Here is a 25094-nt window from a genome sequence, read left to right as displayed (position 1 = left end):
GTATATTGAAATGAAATGTAAAACATGCTCTGTAGCTTCTACCAGACACTTTTTCTATGAAAATTATAATAGTCATAAATAAATAATCATAAATCACTTTCATATGTGACATCAAATTTTAAGTAATACGAATTCAAGGACATTATATCTTCATTTTTGTAGTTTTACCCTTTTTTGGCCTGATAGAAACAAAGTTGTTTGTGTAATTATTGTTTTCTTTGTTTATTATTCTTTTCTTTGTGTCTCTGGGTTCTATATTGATTTTATCTTAGCCTTTTTGATTGGTTAATTTGACATTATTTTACACTGACTGATCGGGCCATTCATGTAAGACATAAAAAAAAGTTAATGACGAGAGATACTGTAACAATAAAACCATGTCATCGTTGCTAGGTTTCTGTAGTAAATAAAGTTTTGCAGGAAATATGTATTTTGTGGCACAATGGGCTTTTAACAGTAACACAAGTGGTCACCAGATGTCGCAGTATTCAACAAAACCTCATCCTGTACACATTAATATGTTGAGAACTTCCTCTAGTACCTGAAGCATGGCATATCAGATGGGAGTTGGTAAACTGTTTGAATACTGTACATTTTGCCCATAACATTTAACATGACAATTCTGAAAGAAAATATTTGAGAAGATAAAAACAACATTTTCTATTTTTGAATGTATTTATGGGATCTCAACCACCTGCACGGGCCCCCTCTTTATAAACCCTGCCCTGTTCCTAGAGACATGATATGTAAAGAAATAGCTAGATTACATTGCCCGTACACACCTAGACAGCAGCTACATAGTTATAACATAACAGGAGTCACAACATCCTTTATTGCCTAGTACAACATTGAATGTAATTGGAATGTGTACCGCTTGCCAATTAACGTGAGACTTTATCAAGGTCTGTATACGTGGTGAAAAATACAGTTTTGACAATTTGGCCATTCTGTTTCTTGCCAACCAATTGTACAGTACTAACATAGATCTTTTTATCTGGGATCTGAAATGAGTCATATGGTATTTATCAGCACCAGACCTTTGCTGAGTTTGTATTCCCTTTCCTTACCAGTACAACAACGACAAACCCAGCAGTATATCTGTAGGGTATTAATGAACTAGATGGATGACACATAAAATGAAAAACATCTAGAATATGTACAGAATATGCAGGTAGTTTGAGGTGAGACTCACTAAAGAAAGTGAATACATCCCTTGTATGTGTTGTTATACAAAAAGATAATATGAGCAGTCAAAATTGACAGATGTCAATGTTATGTTCTTTGCTCACTGAGCCACAATAATTGAAGAATGGAAGGCAATTGCCTCTCCAGATAATAATAGTTTAGCATGTCTACAATTGTCAGTGATTTCAACCCTGGACATCATTTTGGAATATGTGACTAAAAAATGTTTTGCTTAACATTCCAATTAACATTTTATTAAAGTGCAAGCTCTTTTGTGCAGGGCTCTCTATTGCCTACACTAACTCTACGCAAACTCATTTTGCATCTGCTTCAGTGAGCTGTAGTTGCTTGTAGGTCTACATTGTTATGTATTTTGTCTTTATTCCCTTACTTTGTAAATCACTGTAGGAGACAATGCTTCTTTATAAATAATTAACAACAATGCTGCGTGATCTCAGAATTTATCCGACACTTTATCCTCTGTGGGCCGTTTACTAGAACATACCAGTGACTGAAAGGGGAAAACTTTGCATATTTGAAATCGTAAAGCGATAGGATCAGAATAGGAGCTATGCTTCTATTTAACTATGAGAAGCAGGGATTGGTAGCATCATACACAGTTGTGTTCTATTGTATACAGTAGAACACAACTGTATATGATGCTTCTGCATTATGCAGATTCATTGTAACCCTAAGGCATAAAATAATGCCACAATTTGCGACTGCCGAAATGAATGGACATAATTTATAACAAAGAGCTGCTCAGAATATTTATAAATGTGTTGTTTTATGCCATTTTATGAAGCCACCTCAAGCCTGGTGTAATCTATTGAAGTCATTAGTGATGGGCGAATAAATTCGACAGCCATGTCTCGCCGCCCGCAAATGTTTTTGCAAAACTGCATCAAATATTCATAATAAGATCCGGCACAACAGAAAAATTGATGCTCGCGTCCAAAAATTGTCATGCGTCAAAATAATTTTGACGCCCATTGACTTCATTGCATTTAACAAATTTTTGCTGTTTCGCCCATCTCTAGAAGTCATTCAATATGTTGCATTGGCCAAATCCGACTTCATCCTAGCTTATACATTATAATGGCATTCCTAGCACTATTTAAAACAAACCTTCAACCATGGTCATCATTTCTGTCTGTTCCCCTAAGTAGTGTGCAGTCCTTGCCCTTGAAATGTATCTTCTGGTTTCTTGCACTGAATGTTTTTGGGGGCAGAGAAGAATGCTGACCATGGCTGAAGTTTTGTTTTAAATAGGGATATAGATAAGCAGAGGCATAAGATATAAGCTTTTCAACCCTTCATTAATTTGGATTTGACCTATTAAATACATTGGCAACAATTTTAATTCCATGGGAATAGGTGTTGTCATTCTTGTTTTCCCCCATACACCTACGTTTGATTACCCTGCTGACAATTATATACAATGTCACTGTGGGTGCGAATGACCACTACCTTCAGGAATATTTTTGATGAGCTTGTGTTACTATATTCACTGTAAGTGTGATTTTAAGCTCATGTTAAAATATTGGAATGGCACATACTATGGGGCAAATTTACTTACCTCCGTAGATTCGCCAGCGTTGTCTTCGCCACACTTCGCTGAACTTCGCCAGGCGTAGATTCGTCAGGACATCGCAAATTCACGAAGATCCGAAGTTCCGCCCCAAGCTTCCGATCATTTCTGCAGTTGCACTAGCAAAGTTACGATGAACGGTCCGAAGTTGCGCAAGCGAAGGCTAATTTACATACTGCGCCAAATTTGAATTTCAATGGATGTGTATGCAGCAGCGCATACAGAACACTACACAAGCCCAGGGAAACTTAATAAAAGTTTATTTAGATGTTCTAATGCCCTACACATGTGCCCACAGTATGGTTAAGGTACCACAAATGTATGGGGGAAGGTGGGCACCCTATAAAAAATTCAATCTTTTTCAGCCTATCATCCAAAAAACGCCAGCGTTTTTTGGGACTTAGAAAAAATTTCAACTATTTTGGGACTTTTTTTTTAAAAACTCATATCTACTCTTTTGCACTTCGCCTGCTCTAACCTGGCGAAGTAAACTCTGGCAAAAGAGTTCGTAAATTTGCGTATTTTCACCCCGTTCGCCAGAGTGCAACTTCGCCAGCGTTATGGTGCAAAGTTGCGCTAGCATCGCTGGCGAATTTTCGCCAGGGTGACTGATAGTAAATTTGCGAAGTTGCAAAATGACTTCACGCTGGTAAATTTTCGCCAGCGTTAGTCACTTCGCCCTTTAGTAAATTTGCCCCCATGGGTCTGCACCCCTCTTTTTCATATATTGTGAAATAAAAGTGCCTTCTAAATGTTGATCATTTTGGTTTGACATTTCTGTATTAAACTTGATGTCTTCCCGAACTGTGCATAGGCACATTCATTAAAAAGCATTATATAAATTGTGTTCAATGTATCTGTTCCTAATACGTCTATAAAGATTACAAATACAAGCTTTATAAATACATTTCCAACAAAATGCCTTAACACATGTCTGAATTAAGCCATGCCCTTAGATAAAGCACATAATCATCAGTACATAGGAACCATTCGTTCATCTGTGCTGCGTCCCTGTAATGTCATTATCTGACATGAGTTTTCTGCATACTTTCCCTTTTCAAGGCATGAAAACTTTTGTTTGACAGTGTTGCCATCAGAAATAATAAGAAAACAAAGTAGCTAAGTGAATGAACTGGGTTTCAAACATAAAAGCTCACAAGTGACTGACAATGTTGAGTGCTGTTAGGATATGTGACATGCAATGCACAGAATATCAATAACGTTATTCTCCTTAGTGAAATGTGCATAAAATGTAGACTAAGATTTTTATAATCTTAATAAGCCCTTAAGGAGATTTTTCGGACCTCTAGTGAAACAATGGTAACAATGATGAAAGCAACGTCGTTCAGAGAACATCGCAGTATCACTGTATGATATTTTCAAGGCTTGCATTTTTTTATTAATTTCCTCTGCAGATAAATTATTAATCCACATATGAAATCAGAGCCATTCTCTGTGTTAGAAAGTAATCAAAAGAAACAGCACACTGCAGACAGACTCAATTCAGTGCCATGAAGACTAGGCCACAGAGCCAATATTGTAATTAGCCCATCACTCTGCTGCCTTAAAAATTTTCTCTGAGTCACATGGGTATTAGCAGGTGGAAAGGAAAGCATTGAATATTCAGTAACAAAGGTATGTTTTGTTTACCCAGCATATTATGCAGAATCAGAGAGTTGTGTTACAATGAAGTCACCATACTCCCAGTCATTTTTCTTTGTTTTGTTTTACTGTTTGGTGTGGGCTTATAAGGAAATTGTGAAAGAGATTTTAAAACAAAAAAAAATGCCATAGACAATAAAAGAGTGTTACTCTCTATGTTTCACTTCTTAGAATTCTAGCCCAGCAAAAATGTAATGACCAGATCATGTTGGTAATATAGAATATATAATCATCCCTGGTTAGTGGTATTTTGTAGAAATGGCTTGATGCAGCAAATCTGTTACGTGTATGGTCAGTCCATGAAGTTGTATGTGAGCTTCATCCTATAGACAAAACTGTATAAGGCAGGAATTGGCAAATCACATTTGGTTGAAAACCCATGCAGTTTGATATAACATGACTAGATACAGTGAAACACTGGGTCATGACACTTCTTATTTCTCTAGTTAGGAAGCAGGAAACAAACAAACAAACTAAACAGCTTTATTGCAGATAACATATAATTCATTCCCATTATGAAACATTTTATTATATGGTGCCAAGTAATAAATCACAGCAAGAAAATCTCTCCTAACTTTTAGGACAAGAAGTACACCGGGGCAGATTCACTAAAGGGCCGATACTAGCGACAGTTCTCCAAAAATGCCATCTGCAGGGAAATCACCAATTTACTAACAGATGTAGATGACAACTCGCTAGCAAAAGACACTGTCACTAGAGTAATATCGCTAGGAGACTTTTCGCTCTGTCAAACGGTCGTTACTCCACAAATTCGCTATGATGTGAATTTTACTGGACGTTACCTCTTTCACCAGAGTTTACTTCGCCACCTCAGACCAGGCAAACTGAAAACCAAAGCTACATCTTCCTCAGTCTTATGCCAATGACATAAAAGTTTTGAAAAACACTGGCTTGCCTGAAAAAGTACTAACTATGATTTATGTGTGAACAATTTTTTTTTTCACTAATCTGAAGGGTATGCCACATTTGTTTAAGGGTGAGTTCATGTCTAGAGCATTAGAGGATCTCTTTAATCTTTATTTTGCTTAGTTTGCTTCAAGCATTTGCACCAACATCACTAATAAACGACTTTTATGTGTCGACCCTATTCAAATTGACCTAAGTGTAAGAGCACTCAAGACATTTCGATAGGCAGTAATGAACGCTAGCAAAAATTCTCTATGAATGCTCGCACTGCCGAAGTAATGCTAGATAAATTTGCCAGCATTCGGCTTCTAAGACGAAACTTTACATTTTAGTGAATTAACTTATTGTTAATGCGTTTGCACCTGGCAAAGTGTGGAAATCTATTTTTTTGTAGAAAAAAACTTAAATTTTTTTGTGATTTATTAAACCCCAATGGTGTTAAAAGTCAGAAGAAACAAAACTACTCCATCTCAGACCTGCCGAGTTTAATGGCAGATGCCCTGTTTATAATTAGAATATATCCAGATGTGCGCTGGGTTTCGTTCAACAATCCAAAGATTTCATGGTTTCCAGGCGATAATCCGATAAAGGTCACAGTTTGCAGTCATAAAATCTGAAAAAGTTGCAGTTTTTGGCGACAAGTCACAAAAAAATTTAAGATTCAGAATTTTATGGTCTTTTCCTGCACCAGTTTTTGTCAGGAAAATGTATTAATAAATACGGTAAAAAAGTGTGCTGGAGTTTGGTCGGAGTCGTTTTAAGGAAATAGTGAGAAATTTTAAGGGTATAGTAATTACAGGTGGCCATACAAGATAAGATCTGCTCGTTTGGCAAGGTCACCAAATGAGAGGATCATTCCCCGCCCACCAATGGCAAGGCGATATTGGGTTAATCTGAATGTCGGGCCCTAGGGCCAAATGATCAGATTATACGAAGGAAATTGATGCCAACAGATTGTAGGACCACATCAACCAATGAGGTCCTCAACCGCAGGAAAAATCATACCCGCCTGATCAAGATTTTTGGCCAGATATCGATTGGGAAGACCCATTGGATGCCCCCACACATGGTCAGCTAAGATGCTGAATTGGTCTATAGGACCAATATGGACATCTTTAATCTGCTCGTGTATGGCTACCCTTACTCCCTAAGACTTTGGTCTATATGATGATGTTTATTAACAGACCAACAAACAGAAATACTTCATCCAACACCAGCATAAATGGTATTTCTGGGATGGTTTTGCTTTTTGCACAACTGAAAATTAAAATTTCTTAGAATATTTCTATTCAAAAGATACATAAATGGACTCTGTTCAGAGGAAAGGAATGTAACCAAGTGGGTGGCTTTCATTATGCTATTAAGGTAGTTAGAACAATTTTCTTAGAATATGTCTAATAAAACACTCAGTTCCTGGAATTCTATGAATTCAGCAGTGTAGCCACTGGACACTGGGAGCTGCACTATGTACTTAATGGTGCCCCCTATGCATCTCCACCATCCACCTTTAGCTCCTTATTTTCAATTGAAACTTGGCCATATATTATTCATAAATGTCTGACTCAAATAGTGCAGATAAACGATACAGACAGTACCAAAAAGGTTTTTATCCTAAGTCATATTTATAGCCTTCTCACATACAAGTTAATGTGTTGTAATTTGTCCTGCAGCACTGATAAAATCATTATATGGCAGTTTCCCTAAGCGTGATTGATAGGGCAGTCTTAAAAGAGAAATGCTTTGGTACCAACCAGTGTTTTTATAGTGTAAAAACAGTATATATTTGACATTGCACAGCCAACTTATTAATTTAAGTATATTCAACTGTCATTATTCAGGGCCTGTGGCAGTGATAAGTGGGGAAGAAGACTCTGCAAGTCCACTTCATCATATCAACCATGGCATCACTACACCCTCATCTCTAGATGCTGGACCAGATACTGTTGTCATCGGCATGACCCGTATTCCAGTTATTGAAAATCCTCAGTATTTCCGACAAGGTCACAACTGTCACAAACCAGACACATGTAAGTATTGCCGTTAGCCACATCATGTTTAAAGATGTTTTACTTACCTTGCAGATAGAATATTAAACTACTAAAGTTTTCATAACCTTCGAAAATTGAAAGCATATTCCATTCTTCAAGATGTCATTGTCTACCAATGTTGCACTACAGCTTACAAAATACAACTGTTGCTTAACGGAGACAAACTGTCCACATCTCTCTCACTCTAGTTCATAACCAAAAAGATTACTTTTATTTATAGTTCCATATTCTCTTGGTGTTTCCATTTACATGGACTCCCTCTAAGCCAGTCAATTGAAAATGGGTCGGTATAGAAATAAATGCCTTTATCTAACATTATTGAAACTATCTAAGAATTAATTCCTAAAATAAAGGAGCACATATTGGGCAGTTGCTGGTTCTAATTAGATAATCTACAGCAGTGATCCCCAACCAGTAGCTCGTGAGCAACATGTTGCTCTCCAAGCCCTTGGATGTTGCTCCCAGTGATCTCAAAGCAGGAGCTTATTTTTGATTTCCGGGCTTGGAGGCAAGTTTTTGTTGTATAAAAACCAGGTGCACTGCCAAATAGATCCTCAATGTATGTTGACAATCCACATAGAGGCTACCAAATGGCCAATCACAGCACTTATTTGGCACCCCAAGAACATTTTTCATGCTATCGTTGCTCCCCAACTCCTTTTACTTCTCGATGTTGCTCACAGGTTCAAAAGGTTGGGGATCCCTGATCTACAGTATATAGATACAATGCAGGCATCTGATGGTGCATTTTATATATAACATTCTGCAATAACCCAACAACTGAAGTGAAAGGTCACTACTCATTCCTTAAAGACAAAGGTATACCTTGGAAATACCAGCAGTATTTTTGGCTAAATAACTACACAATTATTAACTACAGAACCAAATACTTTGCATTAACTTTGTTTAGTTAACTTAAGAACAACGATTGTCAATAATGTTTTGTGCTAACACTGTTCAAGGAAAGAAGGTTGTACGGTATGTTTTTTTGTACATTCTAAACATGCAGAATAATATATTTCATATAGGCACTTATTGGAAGATATTGTTTCAGAGAATGCACAGGTAGAAATAAAGAAATATTTCACATAAGATATATTCCACCAAATAGGAAGAACAATAAATAAAGGTAGACTAAATTGTATGAATCCAGCTGAAAATGTATTGCTATATGTTAAGTTAGCATTAAGAATAATGACTTAATCTTATGCGATGATTTTAGTAGCCCCAAAAGACAGGATTAAAATGCCCCACAATTGTCCTTTGTGAGGTAAGTACTTATTGTCAGAAAAGCACACACATTCTTCTCTGCCACCACCTGTTGACTGTAATGTAAAGCACATAAAAGACTCAAAATGTTTTGGACCCTGGCATTTTGAGGTATTTTTGATATTACAGTCGAGGCACCAAGTTACTTGGTCAGGCCGATTGCATGTAGTATTATTATTTACATTTGTACTCAGCTCAAACAAGTTTCTGCATTGTCATTACACTACCAGTATTATTTACATACTACAACATTCAGTTCATTGAAAGCAATAGTCTTGCTGCAGGTAACAATAACTGTGCACAGCCCTGTCTTCATTCCATCTACCATTCTGCTTTCCGGCTAGCTTGTTCTAAAAAAAAAAAGGAGGGGGGGCCTTTCAATAAGTGTTGCTAAATTACAGTTAGAGAAAGCAAATGCTAAATACACTATTAATAGAACATTGGCATGATATAGATTTCTAGCTTCAATAAACTAACCAGAATTGCTTATGGCATATGATGACGGATTCTTGTTTTTTTTTCCACTTAGTTCATCATAATAGGGTTGCAGATGAAATGTTGAAAGTGGTTTTCTGGATGTGTTTATATTGAGAACAAACAATTTATAGGCATTTTTTAATGTGTTTCTGTTACTCGTCACTCTTAAAGGGAAAGTATAATTTATTATCTTTATAACACCATTTTCCTGTCATAGCGTAGCGCAATATAATAACTCATTACTGTGCCATTCTGCATACTGTGAATTTGCAGCTTTTTGCATATGCCTTTTTACTCTATTCTTTTCTATGTGTTAAAATGTGAAACTTATATAACTAACCCATAGTACAAGAAGTAAAATGTCTTCACTTTATGAATAAATTGACCACGCGGGCTATTGGATACTGCCAAAAAATATTACAAATTGCTGCATTTTTTAGGTGCTAGCAGGTTTTCAGCACTTTAATGAGCATGAGGTTGAAAAGAAAACATCTTAGAGGGAATAATAACTGTACTATTCAGTTCAAAGACAAGACCAATCATATTTTTTTTAGAATTGGGAAATATTCCTCGATGAGAACCAAAATAACAAGAATGATTCTAGCTCACACAACCTTAGGCGCATTAGAAAAAAAACATTAAGGTGTGTTTAATATACTACGGGTATGGGATCTGTTATCTGGAAACCCATTATCCATTAAGCTCTGAATTACAGAAAGGCCAACTCCCATAGATTCCATTTTATCTAAATAATCCAAATTTTTCTGTAATAATAAAATAATACCTTGTACATTATCCAAACTAAGATATAATTATTCCTTATTGGAAGCCTAACCAGCCTGTTGGGTTTATTTAACGTTTACATTATTTTCTAGTAGACGAGGCATGAAGATCCAAATTGTGGAAAGTTCCCTTATATAGAAGGCCCCAGGTTCCAAGCATTGAGGATAACAGGTCCCATACCTGTACAGATATTTTTGTGTAAAAAAAACAGCACAAATACCTACACAAAATAGTAGATGGGTGGAATTATAAAGAAGCATAACAGATACAAATAAGGTTGTTTGTTTGGCATATCCATTGCTTGTTCATGACTTTTAGAGCCTTTTTTAAGGACACTGGACACTTGGTAGAGGGCTCATAAAAACTCAAACATGCACTGAATAACAAGCTGGCTAATCTTCTACATGATTCCTCCCTTAACTTAATTTGTGTATTCATACTATATGTTGGGCATTAGGAGCACGAGTATCATCTATAATGGGGCTGCTACAGATGCTGCACTGAGAGGCTCCCCAAAAACTATTTTCCTCATTCAGCAGTCAAAAGATGGGTGTATGACATCTATCCTCTGGTCTTTTATTTTATATCTTATTGTATATCAATAAACCAATTTATCAACTTTGCCAATCCAATGAAGTTGCAGAATACAACATGACTGGCAATTTAAAATGGACAGCATTCTACCCAAAACCTATGCTATAATTGGAAAAATAAAATTAAAATGTTTTGCTGAGTTCTTATTATACAGGTGTGTGTTGTGTATATGGTGGAGGCAATAAAGATAATGGCAAAGAGAAAGAGATAGAAGGAAGAGTTAGTGTTCACGTGCTAATGACAAGGAGCCTCTGCTAAGTTTCACAATTAGCTTGCTCTGGACTTTGCTTCAGTTATGTCTTAATTATGGTATGGATACAGTACTCAGTGTCACAACTAGGCATCGGCTTGATATTTCAGAGCAATGTTATGAAACTAGATTCAGTTCTACATACTTACATGCTCCCATTTAAAGAATAACCTTTAGATTATCACAAGGCTTAAACAGGCAAGTGCATTTCTCATAGAAAACTTGCAGCTTTTGTGAGGCCACTGAGAGAAGGAAGAAATGAAAACCTTTAGCATTAATAAATATGTTCTTGGCATAATACATTATGAGCTGGATACATTTTTAATGTCTGGGAATCCAGTTGATTTATAATACATACGTCTGAAGCTGTAGCACACATAGTTTGAGCTAATAAATAAATGACAGGAACCTTGTATTAAAAGTATCATTCATTTTACATTGCCAGAATTTAAATGATGTAAAATAAAACTGCTGGAGAATTAAAAGACAATGCTTTGTATGTGCTCACGTCTTGTTCTCACTGAATAAACTCTCTGGTGGGTGTCTGGAACATGAATAGCCTTTAGTTGGACCTTATATAACCTACATAATGTAACTCAAGTGCAATCAAGTGTAGTCTTAGCTAATCAAATGGCCTTGAAATGGGTACGCAGTTAGTTTTCAACACAAAAAAATCTGCACTGTACACATAAATTATATATAATGAAAGACAGGAATATCCAACAAAAGACAGGAATATCCAACATACAGCCTCAGTTTGTTCAACCACTGTCAAAGTTCTGTTCAACTTGGCTGCAGAGATCATGTGGTCAGGGGCTGCTTTTTGCAGCAAAGCACTTTTTTGATCTTTCAATGTAGCCTGTTTAAAGCTAATGGTGCCTGATCTTAAACTTGATCTCAACTAAGCTATAATTAATCCTTATTGAAAGCAAAACAATTCTATTGGGTTTAATTGATGTTTAAATATGTTTTTAGACTGTTTTTTGGACTTAAGGTATGGAGATCTGAATTACAGAAATACCCATTATCTGTTAAACCCCAGGTGCCAAACATTTTGGATAACAGGAGATTGTCAGCAATGTTTTTGGGCCAGGGAGATGCCAGTTGTCTGCAAAAATGTTCCCATAGGGTTACATTGTATGGGGAAATGTATAGGTTTTTACAGTAGCGTTCCTAGAAGGGGCGGGCCCTGGTGCGTGACACGCTTCTGGGCCCCGCCCCCTCCGTACAGCCCACATTTTCAGTTGTGTGCGGGCTGCCGGGGGGCCCTGAGGGGGTGCGGGCCCTGGCCCACTCGCACCCCCTGCTCCCTAGGTAGTTCCACCACTGGGTTTGTATCTGGTTATTTATTGGTGGTTTAACTATGTGCCAATATTAGAGTGATTTTAGAAGAATACATTTCCTGACGATAAGTCACTGAATTAGATATCTAAACACTACAAAGTTACTTACCCATGTCATGTTGCTATACTTGACTATGGGTCATTTTCACACAAGATTTTGTCACATCTGCCAAAATCATCCACATGTTAAAAGATCAACAGGCATATCAGAAAAGCAATTTCATACTCAAAGCTGACATATTACATTTGCATTTAATTCAGACACAAACAAAGTGCACCTGTATTCTATATGTTTGCAGCTTACTGGATAATGAGTAACAACACACTCATAGGGACCCTTTCTTTCCCTGGAGCTGATGCTTTCTGAGCCTTACCAGGACCCCATATTTTTTATATACTGTATACTATATAGTTATTGAGTTTGTACTTTACAATTCTGTCTCTCCCCCAAGTTTTCTTATGCACCACTGCACCTTTTGTCATTACTGTTATGCTCCAGGCAATATGTTAATATGCTCATATCTGTTTGAGGTAAAAGAATCAGCTCTAATGGCAACAATACACTAGCATTTTGTGATTATGTCAGAATCATATTGCCAACCAACCCAAGGATATCTTAGAAACAGATCAGTTGCCTTTAATATTGTTTGCAAGATTCGGGCAATCAGAATATAGTGCCAGTATATTGCAGCTTTTATGTATCCTGAGATTATGTGCAGTATTGGTTGTATATAATTCATTCACATCTAAATTATTGAGGTGCTACCAACTTGACTTCTCTGTTGCCTTTTATGGTTCAAATATCAACCATATGTCTATATCTTGATTCTACTCCCATGAAAGTAAAATATTGGCTGGGCATCATGTATGTGATTTTGTTTGATGATTCTTCATGGTCTCACTATGTGATTTGATTTTTGGCTGAATTAGAACAGTTTGATGTCTTTGGTGGGAAAATCAGGCAAAGAGCCAACCATTTAGAGTCCTAGCTTAACAAGCAGTTGTTCAAATGTATGGCCAACTTAAGTTGATTTGTTTAAAATAATGTAGTGTGCCTAAGAAAAATAACATAAATCTCTATTTTTTTCAATTGAATATTTAGTGTACATACAAGTTATAACACCATCCCACACCAGAAATTGTGGCGCACACGCAACATTTTAAGTAATATGTTTGCTTGCTTCCCTGAAGTATTTCACTTCAAATCTGTAAAAAAAAAATTCTACCTTACTACAAATCTGTAATAATGTGGATTTTTTTAAAAAAATGAACACATCATTAAAACACTTACAAAAAATGAGGGTTCATAAATCAACCCCAATAAGAGACAGTATAAAAATGAAACAGTTTGGGGAATCTGCCAAACAATGAGCAGAAGACACAGAACCTGGGATATACAAACTGTAGCTCAAAGCACAACTCTGATCTTCTTTTACAAACTTAAAAATGCAGATTGTGCTGCTCTGTTGTTCAGCAGGATAAAGACATAAAGTTCATTTTGTTAGGAAAAAAGCAGAATTAATTGTGCAAGTAAAGGACATCTTCTCATCTAGAACTAATAGAAATTGACTTGTTAGTTAGCAATGCTTAATGAAAGTTTGCAGCTCAAGTTAGTTTGAAAAAAAATCTAATATCTGCTTTGAACAAGCTATTTCCTTACAGGATAGGAGTGTCAGTCCTAATATTTTATGTTTGCAAAACATCCAAATCAAAATGCACAAAATGGCCGCACTTTTCTCTCAGTGTGATTTGTGTAGAATAATGTTTTGAGGTAGTGTAAATAATAATTTTATAATATGATCAATAAAATCACCATACAATTGACTTATTTTTGGTCATTTACTCACTCGGATTTTTATCAATCATAAAACATGGGGTAAATTGCATCAAGTAAACAAACTTTGGCATAATGGGCTCAATAAAGATTACAGTTTGTACTTATTTGTGTAGATATAGTTCTATATAGATTTACTTGCCCACGTCATTTTAGTTATTGGTATGTGTTTACTTCAGTTCTGTCATTATATATATTATTTTTTTTTTAAAATATTAGCAAAAATTGGTATAGTCTTCTAGAAATTGAGGAATGTGCATGAATATCCTGTAATATCCCTTGAAGTAATTGGAATCATATGTTTTCTTTAAAAATTAAAATGATAATACTTTGGGCTGCAAAAAATTTTAAAGGTACAATTTAAATTTTCAAACTGATTTGCAATGTGGCATTCAGACTTTTCAATTAGCGATGGGCGAATTTATTTGCCAGGCGCAAATTCGCGGCAAATTTGCCAGTTTCGCCGGCGGCGAATATATTTGCGGAATTGCCACAAAAATTCATCGGCATTGACATTTTTTTGCTGCTGGTGAAGAATTCGCCAATAAACGGACGCCCATTGACTTTAGTGGGCGCCGGCATCAAATTTGCCGAATTTGTGCGAAACGGGACAAATTCGCCCATCACTATTTTCAATGATTGAAGAAAGAATCATTGTTTGGGACAATGTAAAAAAAATATGCAAATTTTGCCAGGGTCTGATAAAATATATCAACCAATCAGATGCATTCAAACAGTAGACCAGTAAATGCTGCTTGCAGATGTCGCAAACGCTGCACTTTTTATTACATTACCATCATATAATCAAAAATCATTGAGGAGAATAGAAGATAGATACTTAGGTACTGTATATCATTATTCCAAAGGGACATATTGTTCATATTCATATGTACCTTCAATGTAAATGCTTCATTTTGGATGCAAAATCGCCAAACCAAAAAGAAGGCAGCACACGTTTTTACAGAAAACTATCTTGTACTTCATTAGAGTTGCAGTGAAGATTTTCATTGCTGTTGTAATAACCAGTAATTAATTCATGCCGGATCCATGCATTAATTATCCTTAGCAATAAAGGCCTTTATTAATCAGAGCCTAATAATGTTGAGTTATTATGTTCTTGAGAGGAAAGTTATTTTGTAGAAAAAATATTACGTTGGCAACATTAGTTCCATATCAGGACACCATACATTTTCATTTACTTCATCTCAGATTATCGAGTAAATTTACAAAGGTTAATGAAATAGGGATGTTAAAGTTGTAGCTCAATTTGACAACACTGATGGCCAGCTTGCAATATTTGTGGTCTAAAATATTTAGAAACGATAAGTCTAAAACTGGAGCAATCTTGAAAATGGTTCACCTCTCATTCAAGTGGCTTCCTCATTTCAGTGGAAGAAATTTCCCTGGTAATGCAATCACCAAAAAAGTCCTAAGGTCAACTGAATCTGCCTGAGGTCGGAAAGTCACAATGGTACCAAGCAAACTCAGTGGGGCAGGTGCTCATTTTCCAAGTTACATGACAGACATGATCTAAATTATACTTTACAGAAAAGTTCAAAATAATTTGGCTCATATTAATATTCATTAATGCCTAGTACCCTATTAATACTGTATTTTCTCAGAGGGACAACATTTGATTTAAAAACAAGTTATACAATACCTATAACGTTATCTTAATATATGTATTTTATGCTCTAAACCAGGGATCCCCAACCTTTAGAACCCGTGAGCAACATTCAGAAGTAAAAGGAGTTGGGGAGCAACACTAACATGAAATATGTTCCTGGGGTGCCAAATAGGGGCTGTGATTGGCCATTTAGTAGCCCATATGTGTATTGTCAACCTACATTGAGGCTCTGTTTGGCAGTACACCTGGTTGTTATGCAGCAAAATCTTGCCTCCAAGCCTGGAATTAAAAAATAAGCACCTGCTTTGAGGCCACTGAGAGCAACATCCAAGTGGTTGGAGAGCAACATGTTGCTCGCAAGCTACTGGTTGGGGATCCCTGCTCTAAACTTTAAGTATGTGGAAAAATATAACAGTAGGTTTGCAGTGAGAGAGCAGATAAAGATAGTGGCCTTAAGGCTCATTCTGAAAGGTCTTATTTTGCATGCCAATTTCACCAAGGCTTTGGCTGGCAGTAGTAGAGGAGGAAGTAGAATCCATTGCAGTTAAAATATAGAAAACACGAGGGTTTCCAAGTTGAAATTAAGAAATTATGGATGTTAAATGTCAGGTTTAAATGTTATCTTTCTTGCAGCTTTTTCTATTGGTTTGTCATCTAGAAGATTGCATTTGACTGTAATGGGAGAATTGTGTACTTATTAAAATTCAAGTCAAAACCATTAAAAAAACTGCTTTTATATTATAAATAAATTTAGTTATTAAAAAGCAGTGATGCATAAAATTAATATATGTTGACAAAAATAATGTGTATATGATCAGCTAAAAATAATAGTGTAATCATTAATGCTACAGTTTTCCAAATATGATTACTACAGATGGATATATTTGCTGTGTATATTAGTTAATTAACCCTGTAAGGTCTCAGGGTCACAGGGCTATGTATGGCTTTTAGAAATCCATGGTCGACAATACAGTATATACCACAATACAGTATATACCATATATGTACCATATACAATATAAACCGTTAATTGCAATTTAATTTGAAACATTTTACAATGCATATGAAAGTTATTCTAGTATTATGAAACTGACTGTCTTGAAGTGTGACAGTACAAATATGTGATGTACAACAGTAAACAAACTCAGGGAAGATTTCTGACCATTATACAATATCACTTAGCTGTTCTCTACCATTATCCAGTCTTTCTTGTTATAGTTTTTTTTGAGAGTAAGAGAGATGTGCTCTGCTGTAATGTCAAGGGTGTACATGAGAGCTATAAAATGTGCACTCATGCTGTTCATACATAGTGATAGGCAAATTTCTCCCGCTTCGCCCAAAAATTTGTGAATTTCCTGTGAAATTCGCGAAACGGCTAAAAATTCTCGAAACATGAATTTTGACGCTGGCATCAAAATATTTTTGATGCCGGCGAGAATTCTAATGCCGACGTCAATTACGACTCCCATAAAAGTCAATGGGCACCTAGAATTGTCGCAGGCGTCGGAATTGTCGCCAGCGTCAGAATTGTCACAAGGGTGAAATATAATTTGACGCAGACGAAAATCCACAGGCGAATTTTCGTGGCAACTATTCGCCGGCGGCGAAACGTGGAAATTTGCACCTGCCGAATAAATTCACCCATCACTATTTATACACTATGTTCAGCTTTTTGCTTGGACTACACAGTGTGAATTCATTGTTTTCCATTGACAATGGAAGTGTCACTGTTAAAAGAATTACAGTCCTAACAGTCCTAATGTGACTGCAACCATTATGGAGAATGGGTAGCATTTGCAGGGGCTCTACGTTGACAACTACATTTTAAGTGGAAAGTGTCTAAAACTAGCCTTAGGCTTATGTTTCATGGGCAGATTTGTTTGCCCACTTTTCCTCATAGTCCATCGTGCTCATAGTAGTCTAACTATAGCAAGAATGAGGGTATCTCCTTTTAAATAGACAATGGCCAAAATTAGAAAATTAAATTAGAAACTACAAGTCAGAAGTGATATAACAGTGGAATATATAATAAGTGTGAAATAAAAAAATACAAAAATAAGGAGGATGACAAATCACATAGAAACATTTTTCATATCATGGTTCCTAAGATTTGAACCAGGGCTTTAAGTATATCTTGAGGCTATGAAACGTAATCATATGATATGTTTTAGTGGTTATTGATTCAAAGTTAAATGGGAAAGCAGAAAAAAAAGAAATGACCAATTCTAAACTATAGTTTAAGGACCATGTAGAAGGTTACCAACATTACTGGCTAGATGAAATTACTTTCAATTACTACCTTTATTTTTGGGATTTTTGTTATTTGACTATCTTTAATACCTTTAACACTAGTATTGGTGTGTTCAATACACAGGTACAATATGTAAACTGTATGACTAGTTATAGTTAATAGAGTGGAAATCCTGCATGCCACAAGTGTGCCCCAGGCATTTATTTGTACAGGATAATTTACAGTTTGATTGTAAATCAGTTTTACAATGGAAACTCTGAATGGCCTTTAACAATATAAATAATGTGATATATTAATTCTTCTTCTCCTTTTTGCAATAGTGGAATGTCAAAACTGGCTTTGGGATCAATAATAATAAAATAGCTGGCTTCTTACTTTAATAAATGGTGTGATATCTACATATAGATGCATATTTATCAAGAATTTAATTTATGAGGGTTTTTCTACCGCGGATAAACTCGAATTTCAATGTTTGCGTGTTTATGGAAAAATCCGATTGACTTAATGTCCTGAAAAAACTCAAATCAATTGAATTTATGTCCCAAAAACTCAAATTGATCGACTTTTCTGATAAAAACCTAATTTTTACATTCAAATTTTTGAATTTTGTTTTTTTATTAACTCACAGACATCCGAGTTTTTGAAACTATAACTTGAATGTGTGAGTTTGGGTGCAAAATAAAAATTTGAATTGTGGAAAAAAATCACATTTGAGTTTTGATAAATCTGCCCCATAATGTGTGTGTGTGCATGGCCTATAATTGCATTTATTTTAATAATTGGGATCATACTGTTCAATTCTAAAGTAATATCTGTTTGAAGCACAGTCTATTGCATTGTCTGTTGTCTGTTTTCTGAATGCAGCAGAAGACCACTGTTATTTTCAAGTAATCTTAAACAGTATTCAATTGAAGCCTACAAAGGCAGACATTAATTTGTCTGTTTTGCTCCCTTTTTTCAAACATGTGATGGGATCATTTATGACCCCAAGGGCACAAGTGCAAGAGCACTAAAGGGTGAAAGTGTGTGCTTCTGAGTGCTCATTCACAAAGGCACTTGCGCCCCCCCTACACACTGCACCTATACCTATGCTGCATCTACCTTGCGCCTCAGAATGATCACAGGGTAGGCACAAACATGGTGTGGAGGGATGGCTATGTGAAGGTTGCGCAAAATTCAGAGCTTTTGCAGGTCTGAGCCCCAACATAGTGGGCAAAGTACAATAAATAGCTGAGGCAATTTTTTGACTTACCACACTGCATGGGACATTATAAATCAGCCTTATTGTGTGTATGCTGTTATAAACCTCAACTAGACACAGTTTATCAAGTCAAGGTGAACAATATCATGTCTACTGCCAAAATCTGGTCAGCACACTGTGAGATAGGAAAACACAGCAATTGTGAATATTATATCCTAACCTAAGGGTTGACTTATGTCAAAAGGCATTTATTTACTGGCATCCAATACTGAAAATCTTTGCCAATTGTGCTTGGTTGCCTTGGCGCTTTCATGATTATCATTTCTTATTTAATTACATGATTAACTTGAAACCTGTGCTATAAAACAAGTACAATAAACCCTTAAAAATATGGTAGCACAGCACCAAAAACAACATTTTGATGGTTTCTTCGCTGCAATAGCAGCTGCCTCTGTTTTTTTTGGAATTTATTTTACCCTGAGGCTCAAAAAAGTCAGATTCTGAAAATCTGCCATATCCAAGCTATCGATATCATGGTCTGTGCTAAGTTTGGGCCAAAAATCAGATTTTTAAATATAAAAAAAATTGGCGCCTAGAGACTAGAGTGGTAGGAAAATCTGACTCTTGGTGGGAAATCTGACTTTTGGCAGGAAAATCCGATGTTTGTGGATTTTTTTGCCCAAACCAATTTTAGAGAGCTTTTTCTATGATAAATAATTAGGATTAATTGGGCGTTGGTCTGACTTTTTTAATAGAAATAATGAGGTAAATTCAGACTCTGATAAATAGCCCACATGATATCTTTCAATTGTAAATGGGAAATCTGCTATTGACTTCTACATGACCTCAGCAGGTTTGAGTGGGAGTTTTGTTTTTGTTTCATAAATCAAGAAAAAAAGTTTTTCCTCCGAAAAAATTGTGTTTTCCCTTTTAGAACTCCAACCAGAAAATGGACTTTGATAAATAAACCCCATTAAGTCCAGGAGAAATATATAATTTGACATTTGAAAAGTAAGAAAAGAGATATATCATACTTATTCTGTTTATTACTCGTATGCACAACACAGACACATATTACCTTTTTAAAATCATGTTAAGGGGGCTGCAGAAATTTAAATTCCACCTAAATAAATATCTAAATTGGCCCCAGAGAATTCAACAACTTTGTGTGTTGTGTGTTTTGCCCATCCTCAGTAGATTTCCATGCTAAGAAGTAAGAGATGCCTTCCCTTTTGTGTGATAAAACAGCTGCTCAGGCCGGCTGCTTCCAGAACCATCTCCCCCTTGTATTTAAGCACGGGTTGTAGAAAAATGCCATTTCCTGCCTTAAGTAAAAAGAAATCAATTAAAATCTTGTTTAAGTAATGTTGGGTAAACTGTGGTAAACTGTTGTCTGAAACAAATTGAACGACCAAAAGAGAGAGCAATGATGCTCAACTTTCTGTCCACTTAATGGTTTTGTGGTTAGGTTTAAATAAATCATTCATGTGAAAACCTTTTGTACAAAGTGAAGATTGGTGACTGCATATCTGGATTTGTAATGATTTATCTGTCAAGGTTTTATACATCCTTTGCATTACTGTACAAAAAAAACATCCTTTTATGATTGATAGTTCTGAGACCTTGTGCCTATAGAGAAGATAATCTTCATGCTAAAGGGCAAAATGTGGGACTAACAAAACTTCAATAAAAGCCAGCAACAAACTAAAATAGTAAGAAATAAAATGCAAAAGCAATACAATAGAATAACACAAATTTCCCCATTTCATTTTTTAAGACTATAAACATAATTATTGCCTATTCTATATACTGGCTCCTTTAGTTTGACACAAGTGTGGGTAGCTTTTCTCAGTCTGTGTTTTACTCCCCGGATTTGGCTTTTCACTAAGTGCCAACATAATACATGTGTAATAATTTGTTATAAGTGCATTTTATAGGTACAATGCATTAATTGCATCCATATTGCATCCTCTCCCTAAGAAAACACATGCAAATATAGGTGTATATTGTTTAGCATCTTGTCAGGAGTGCAGGGACTTGGAAGGGTCTGCTGACCATTTTCTAACAAAGGGTTAAAATGCATTGCGGTGTAAAGGGCATAATACACAAAGCCAGAAGAATTGTATTGGTTACAAAATTATTATGGTGGCTTTGGGTACAGGTAGTGGACCTTTAGATATGTCACTGAACCTCCTTTATTCAAACCCTAAGATACATGTGTACATTGTTCCTATTTTGAATGTCTAGTATAAAAAAGTGCATCACTTTCAAATATTTTTTGTCCAAAAGTGATTTTTCATAATGTTTATATGCAGAAATTTATATACACTATGAAAACACACCATCCAACCTTTTACACTGTTGGATTAGCCATCTTGGTGTCACGGATATGCTCATGAATTTTAGATTTTTTTTCCCCAAACCCCCTTCAGCCTTGGATTAGCCTTGCAATCTTCAACATCACATTATAAGGCAACAGGGAAAGGGACAAGCGAGAATATAAAGGTCACATCTAAAAAAAATAAAAGCCAATGTTGCTACAAGATAAGAGGCACATTATTACTTCTGTCCTGCTGCAAATGGAAAGGAAAAATATTTTGCATGAAGCAATTTAAAGACTGACAAGTTTTGTATCTGTGCAGCCCAAGTTGAGCCCTTGTAAATGGTTTTTATTGATCTTTGATTTTAGTTCTGAAACACTATAATTAAAGTCAAACATCATTATCCTGAGAGTGCAGTGACACATACAGTACAGTGTTCACACTGCCCTTGACTTAAGATTTTTACCCTATAGATTGTTTCTTATGATAACAGCATCACTTGCTTGCTTAAATAGGATTTCTGCACAAAACATTTTTGCATAAAAGATAATGTCATTCTAAAGAAAGTTCCAAAATGTATTAATTACATTTTTCAGTTGTTTAAAGTTATTCCTTAAAGTTATTCCTTAGTGTAATTGTTAATTAGATTACCTTTAAACTGTTCAAAATATTTAGGGTCTATTTATTAAACCTCAAATTTTTCTTATTGAGTTTTTAAAAGAGAAAAAAACTAAAATTTTTCAAGATTTCGAAGCTGCAAAAATACAAATCTGAAAATACTTCAACTAAAACCTGTCAAAGTCTTGTAAAAGTCAATGGCAGATGATACCTTTTAAATTTGGAAGATGTTTTTTGCCTTCATGATGTTTAAAAGTTTTGGGCTGCTTTACACTGGTTTGTGAATAATTAGAGTTGTTTGGGCGACAATTCTAAAAAATTGCATGAATCCATTTTGTCAAGACTTTTCCCGCACTTTCAATTTTCAATCCCAATTATTAGTAAATAAGTCAGATGGTGGTTGGGAGTTTATTAATAGAATGGGAAAAATGTAATTCTAATAAATAGCCACCTTAATGTATATTGGAAAATTGCTTATTATTGCATTTTCTTTCATTATGCAAAAAGCTGTGGACATCCTTTATTTAAAATGAAAATGTCATTTTATTATTTGATATATTTATCTATCATTTTTATAGACTCAGAACTAAAGTGATAATCTCAAAAGACAACTGGCAAAGTCAATAGTTTTGTTTTCCATTATTTACACTTAGGGGCAGATTTATCAAGGGTCAAAGTGAATTCGAGGGAATTTTCAAAGTAAAAAAATTCGAAATTCAAAGTAATTTTTTGGATACTTCGACCATCGAATAGGATACTACGACTTCGAATTCGATTAGAAGTAAAATCGTTCGACTATTCGAGCATTCGATAATCAAAGTACTGTCTCTTTAAAACAACTTGAACTTCAATACTTCACCAAATTAAACCTGCAGAAGTGCTATGTTAGCCTATGGGGACCTTCTAGAGCATTTCGCTAAGTTTTTGGAAGTCGAAGTAAAATCGTTCGATCGATCGCTGAAATCCTTCCAATCGTTCGATTCGAAGGATTTAATTGTTCGATCGAACGATTTTACTTCGACCGCAAATGGCCAAATTCGATGCAGAAAAAACATCGACTTCGATATTCGAAGTCGAAGCATTACAATTCGAAGGTCGAATTTTGAAGCTTTTTCTACTTCGAAATTCGACCCTTGATAAATTTGCCCCTTACACTTCTATGGCAGGGTGTGGGATGAATATATTTCAGTAGAAGATCAGGAAAGTGAAGATTTTAAATATAATTAATGCAAAACAACTAAAATACAGACACAGATCCATTATATCTTCAACGATCTTGATCAAATTAATGTGATGTGGGTGCATGAGGCAAAAATACAATTGCTTGATTCTCCAGCACGTCTTTGGTTTTTGTCAAAAGCCAATCCATCCATATACAATATAACAACAATTATGTATTCCGCTTTAAAATCCCAACCACCCCAAACAAATTACTAGGTGTCACAAATACATCCCAACCAGCGACATTATGATTTCCTTTGAGATGTCAAGATTCAATGTTTACGCATTTCAAAAAACTATCACACCATGAGGAAAAATCTCATGGGGGGATACAGCCTAAAGATGTTTAAAGGTTAAAGCAGCCATGCTGTATTTCTTCAGAAAAAAATATTGTGAGGAATCAAATTTGGAGGAAACAAATACTATTTCACAAATGGAACACCCAGGTATTAATTGCTGCATACTTAACTTTGTGTTTTTGGTATCTACACACATGTAGTGTGTATGTGAGTACAATAGCATCATACATTTTAAAATGTCATTAGAAATGACTAGTTGCAGATTATTGCTATGTTAGCAATGGGACATCCATTTCATAAAGTTTTAAAACTTTTAGATTAATAACACATCAATTCTATCTTAGAACCAAGTAAATGAACTGTACCATTTTAGAAAATTGACCATACTGCAAGTATAATTTTATATATAACTATATAATTCTTCAATCTCTATAAAGTGAATGTATCTGTAATTACAGAGTGAAAAATTCACAGGTTATATAATATATTTATTTTACTTTTCTGGTTATTTAACAAATCTCTTATTAATGATATATAGTATTAATTTGATTCATTTATCATACCTTCTTAACAAATATAGATTTGATGGAGTGGAGGTGCAAAACACTGCCTCATATTTAATAACGGTATTAAGAAAAAAAAATGTATTCTCCAAGGGCACAATGTCAAATGAATGGAATTCACAACATCTAATAAAAAGCACAACATTTAAATAGATGTAATTTTAATTTGCTTGTTTCTATTTGCTGTTTTCTATTTTTTTTAGGTCCCTTGCTAAGGGTTTTAGTGTGGGGACATTAGTCATGTGATAAAGATGTAGCTAGGTATCAGAGTGGCGTGACAAGATGCTACATCTGTTTGTGAATGTTAACTGTATTAAGGGCCCAATTTTATAAACTCTGATATGATAAAACTGTATTCATTTTTATTCTTCACAGAACAATAGGTGCATTGAAAATACATCTTTATTAATGTTTGTAGCTAGGGGCGAAAGCATATCAGACATACAGATGCCATCAAACAAGAACTACTAAAAATAGAAAATACATGTTAATCATTTGTTGCTTGAATTTTCTTAAGCATGAATATAATAAAACAACTTGAGAATTTGTTAAAACCAACATAAATTCTTTATCAGTGGAGTGAGAAATAGATTTTCATGAAACCCACACTGATTGCCCATTGGTTTAAATGTCTCTAAACAGCAGTACTGTTACTAGAAGGGGGCGGGTCCTGGTGCGTGACGTGCAGCAGGGCCCCGGCCCCCCTCTGTACGGCTCGCATTTCAGTGGTGCGCGGGCTGCCGGGGGGCCCTGAGGGGGAATAATTAGGGAGGAAGCCTGTGAAACCATTGCTTTGGTCTTAAAAACCTCTCCCCTATCTCTCCCCTATAAATGCTAATGGCATGGGGAAGGATTGAAGCCCAGTTAGACCAATACCTTGTTCAGGAGTCACTTATCCCAAGATATGCTACTATGCAGGGAGGTGCCAACCTATGAAAAATGTAACCAGTAAACAGTCAGGACCACCATATGGAGTTTATGGTGGCTTACCAATTTTATGATCATAACTTTGTAATTAAACCATTTAAAA

At 35.5% G+C, this 25094-nt stretch overlaps 1 protein-coding gene across 4 annotated transcripts in view; it reads left to right on the top strand.

Annotated features, from left to right (window-relative positions):
• LOC108712840 (NT-3 growth factor receptor) overlaps nt 1-25094 on the top strand; it is a 399826-nt gene that overhangs the window by 279511 nt on the left and 95221 nt on the right. For all 4 annotated transcript variants that reach the window (XM_041588223.1, XM_041588224.1, XM_041588222.1 and 1 more), the window contains exon 12: nt 7204-7392. In XM_041588223.1, coding sequence (XP_041444157.1) covers nt 7204-7392 — 189 coding nt within the window. The remainder of the gene's footprint in view (nt 1-7203; nt 7393-25094) is intronic.

The sequence above is a fragment of the Xenopus laevis genome, chromosome 3S (genome assembly GCF_017654675.1).
Source record: "Xenopus laevis strain J_2021 chromosome 3S, Xenopus_laevis_v10.1, whole genome shotgun sequence".
Classification (NCBI taxonomy): Eukaryota; Metazoa; Chordata; class Amphibia; order Anura; family Pipidae; genus Xenopus; species Xenopus laevis.
This window is presented reverse-complemented; position numbering and strand designations above follow the sequence as displayed.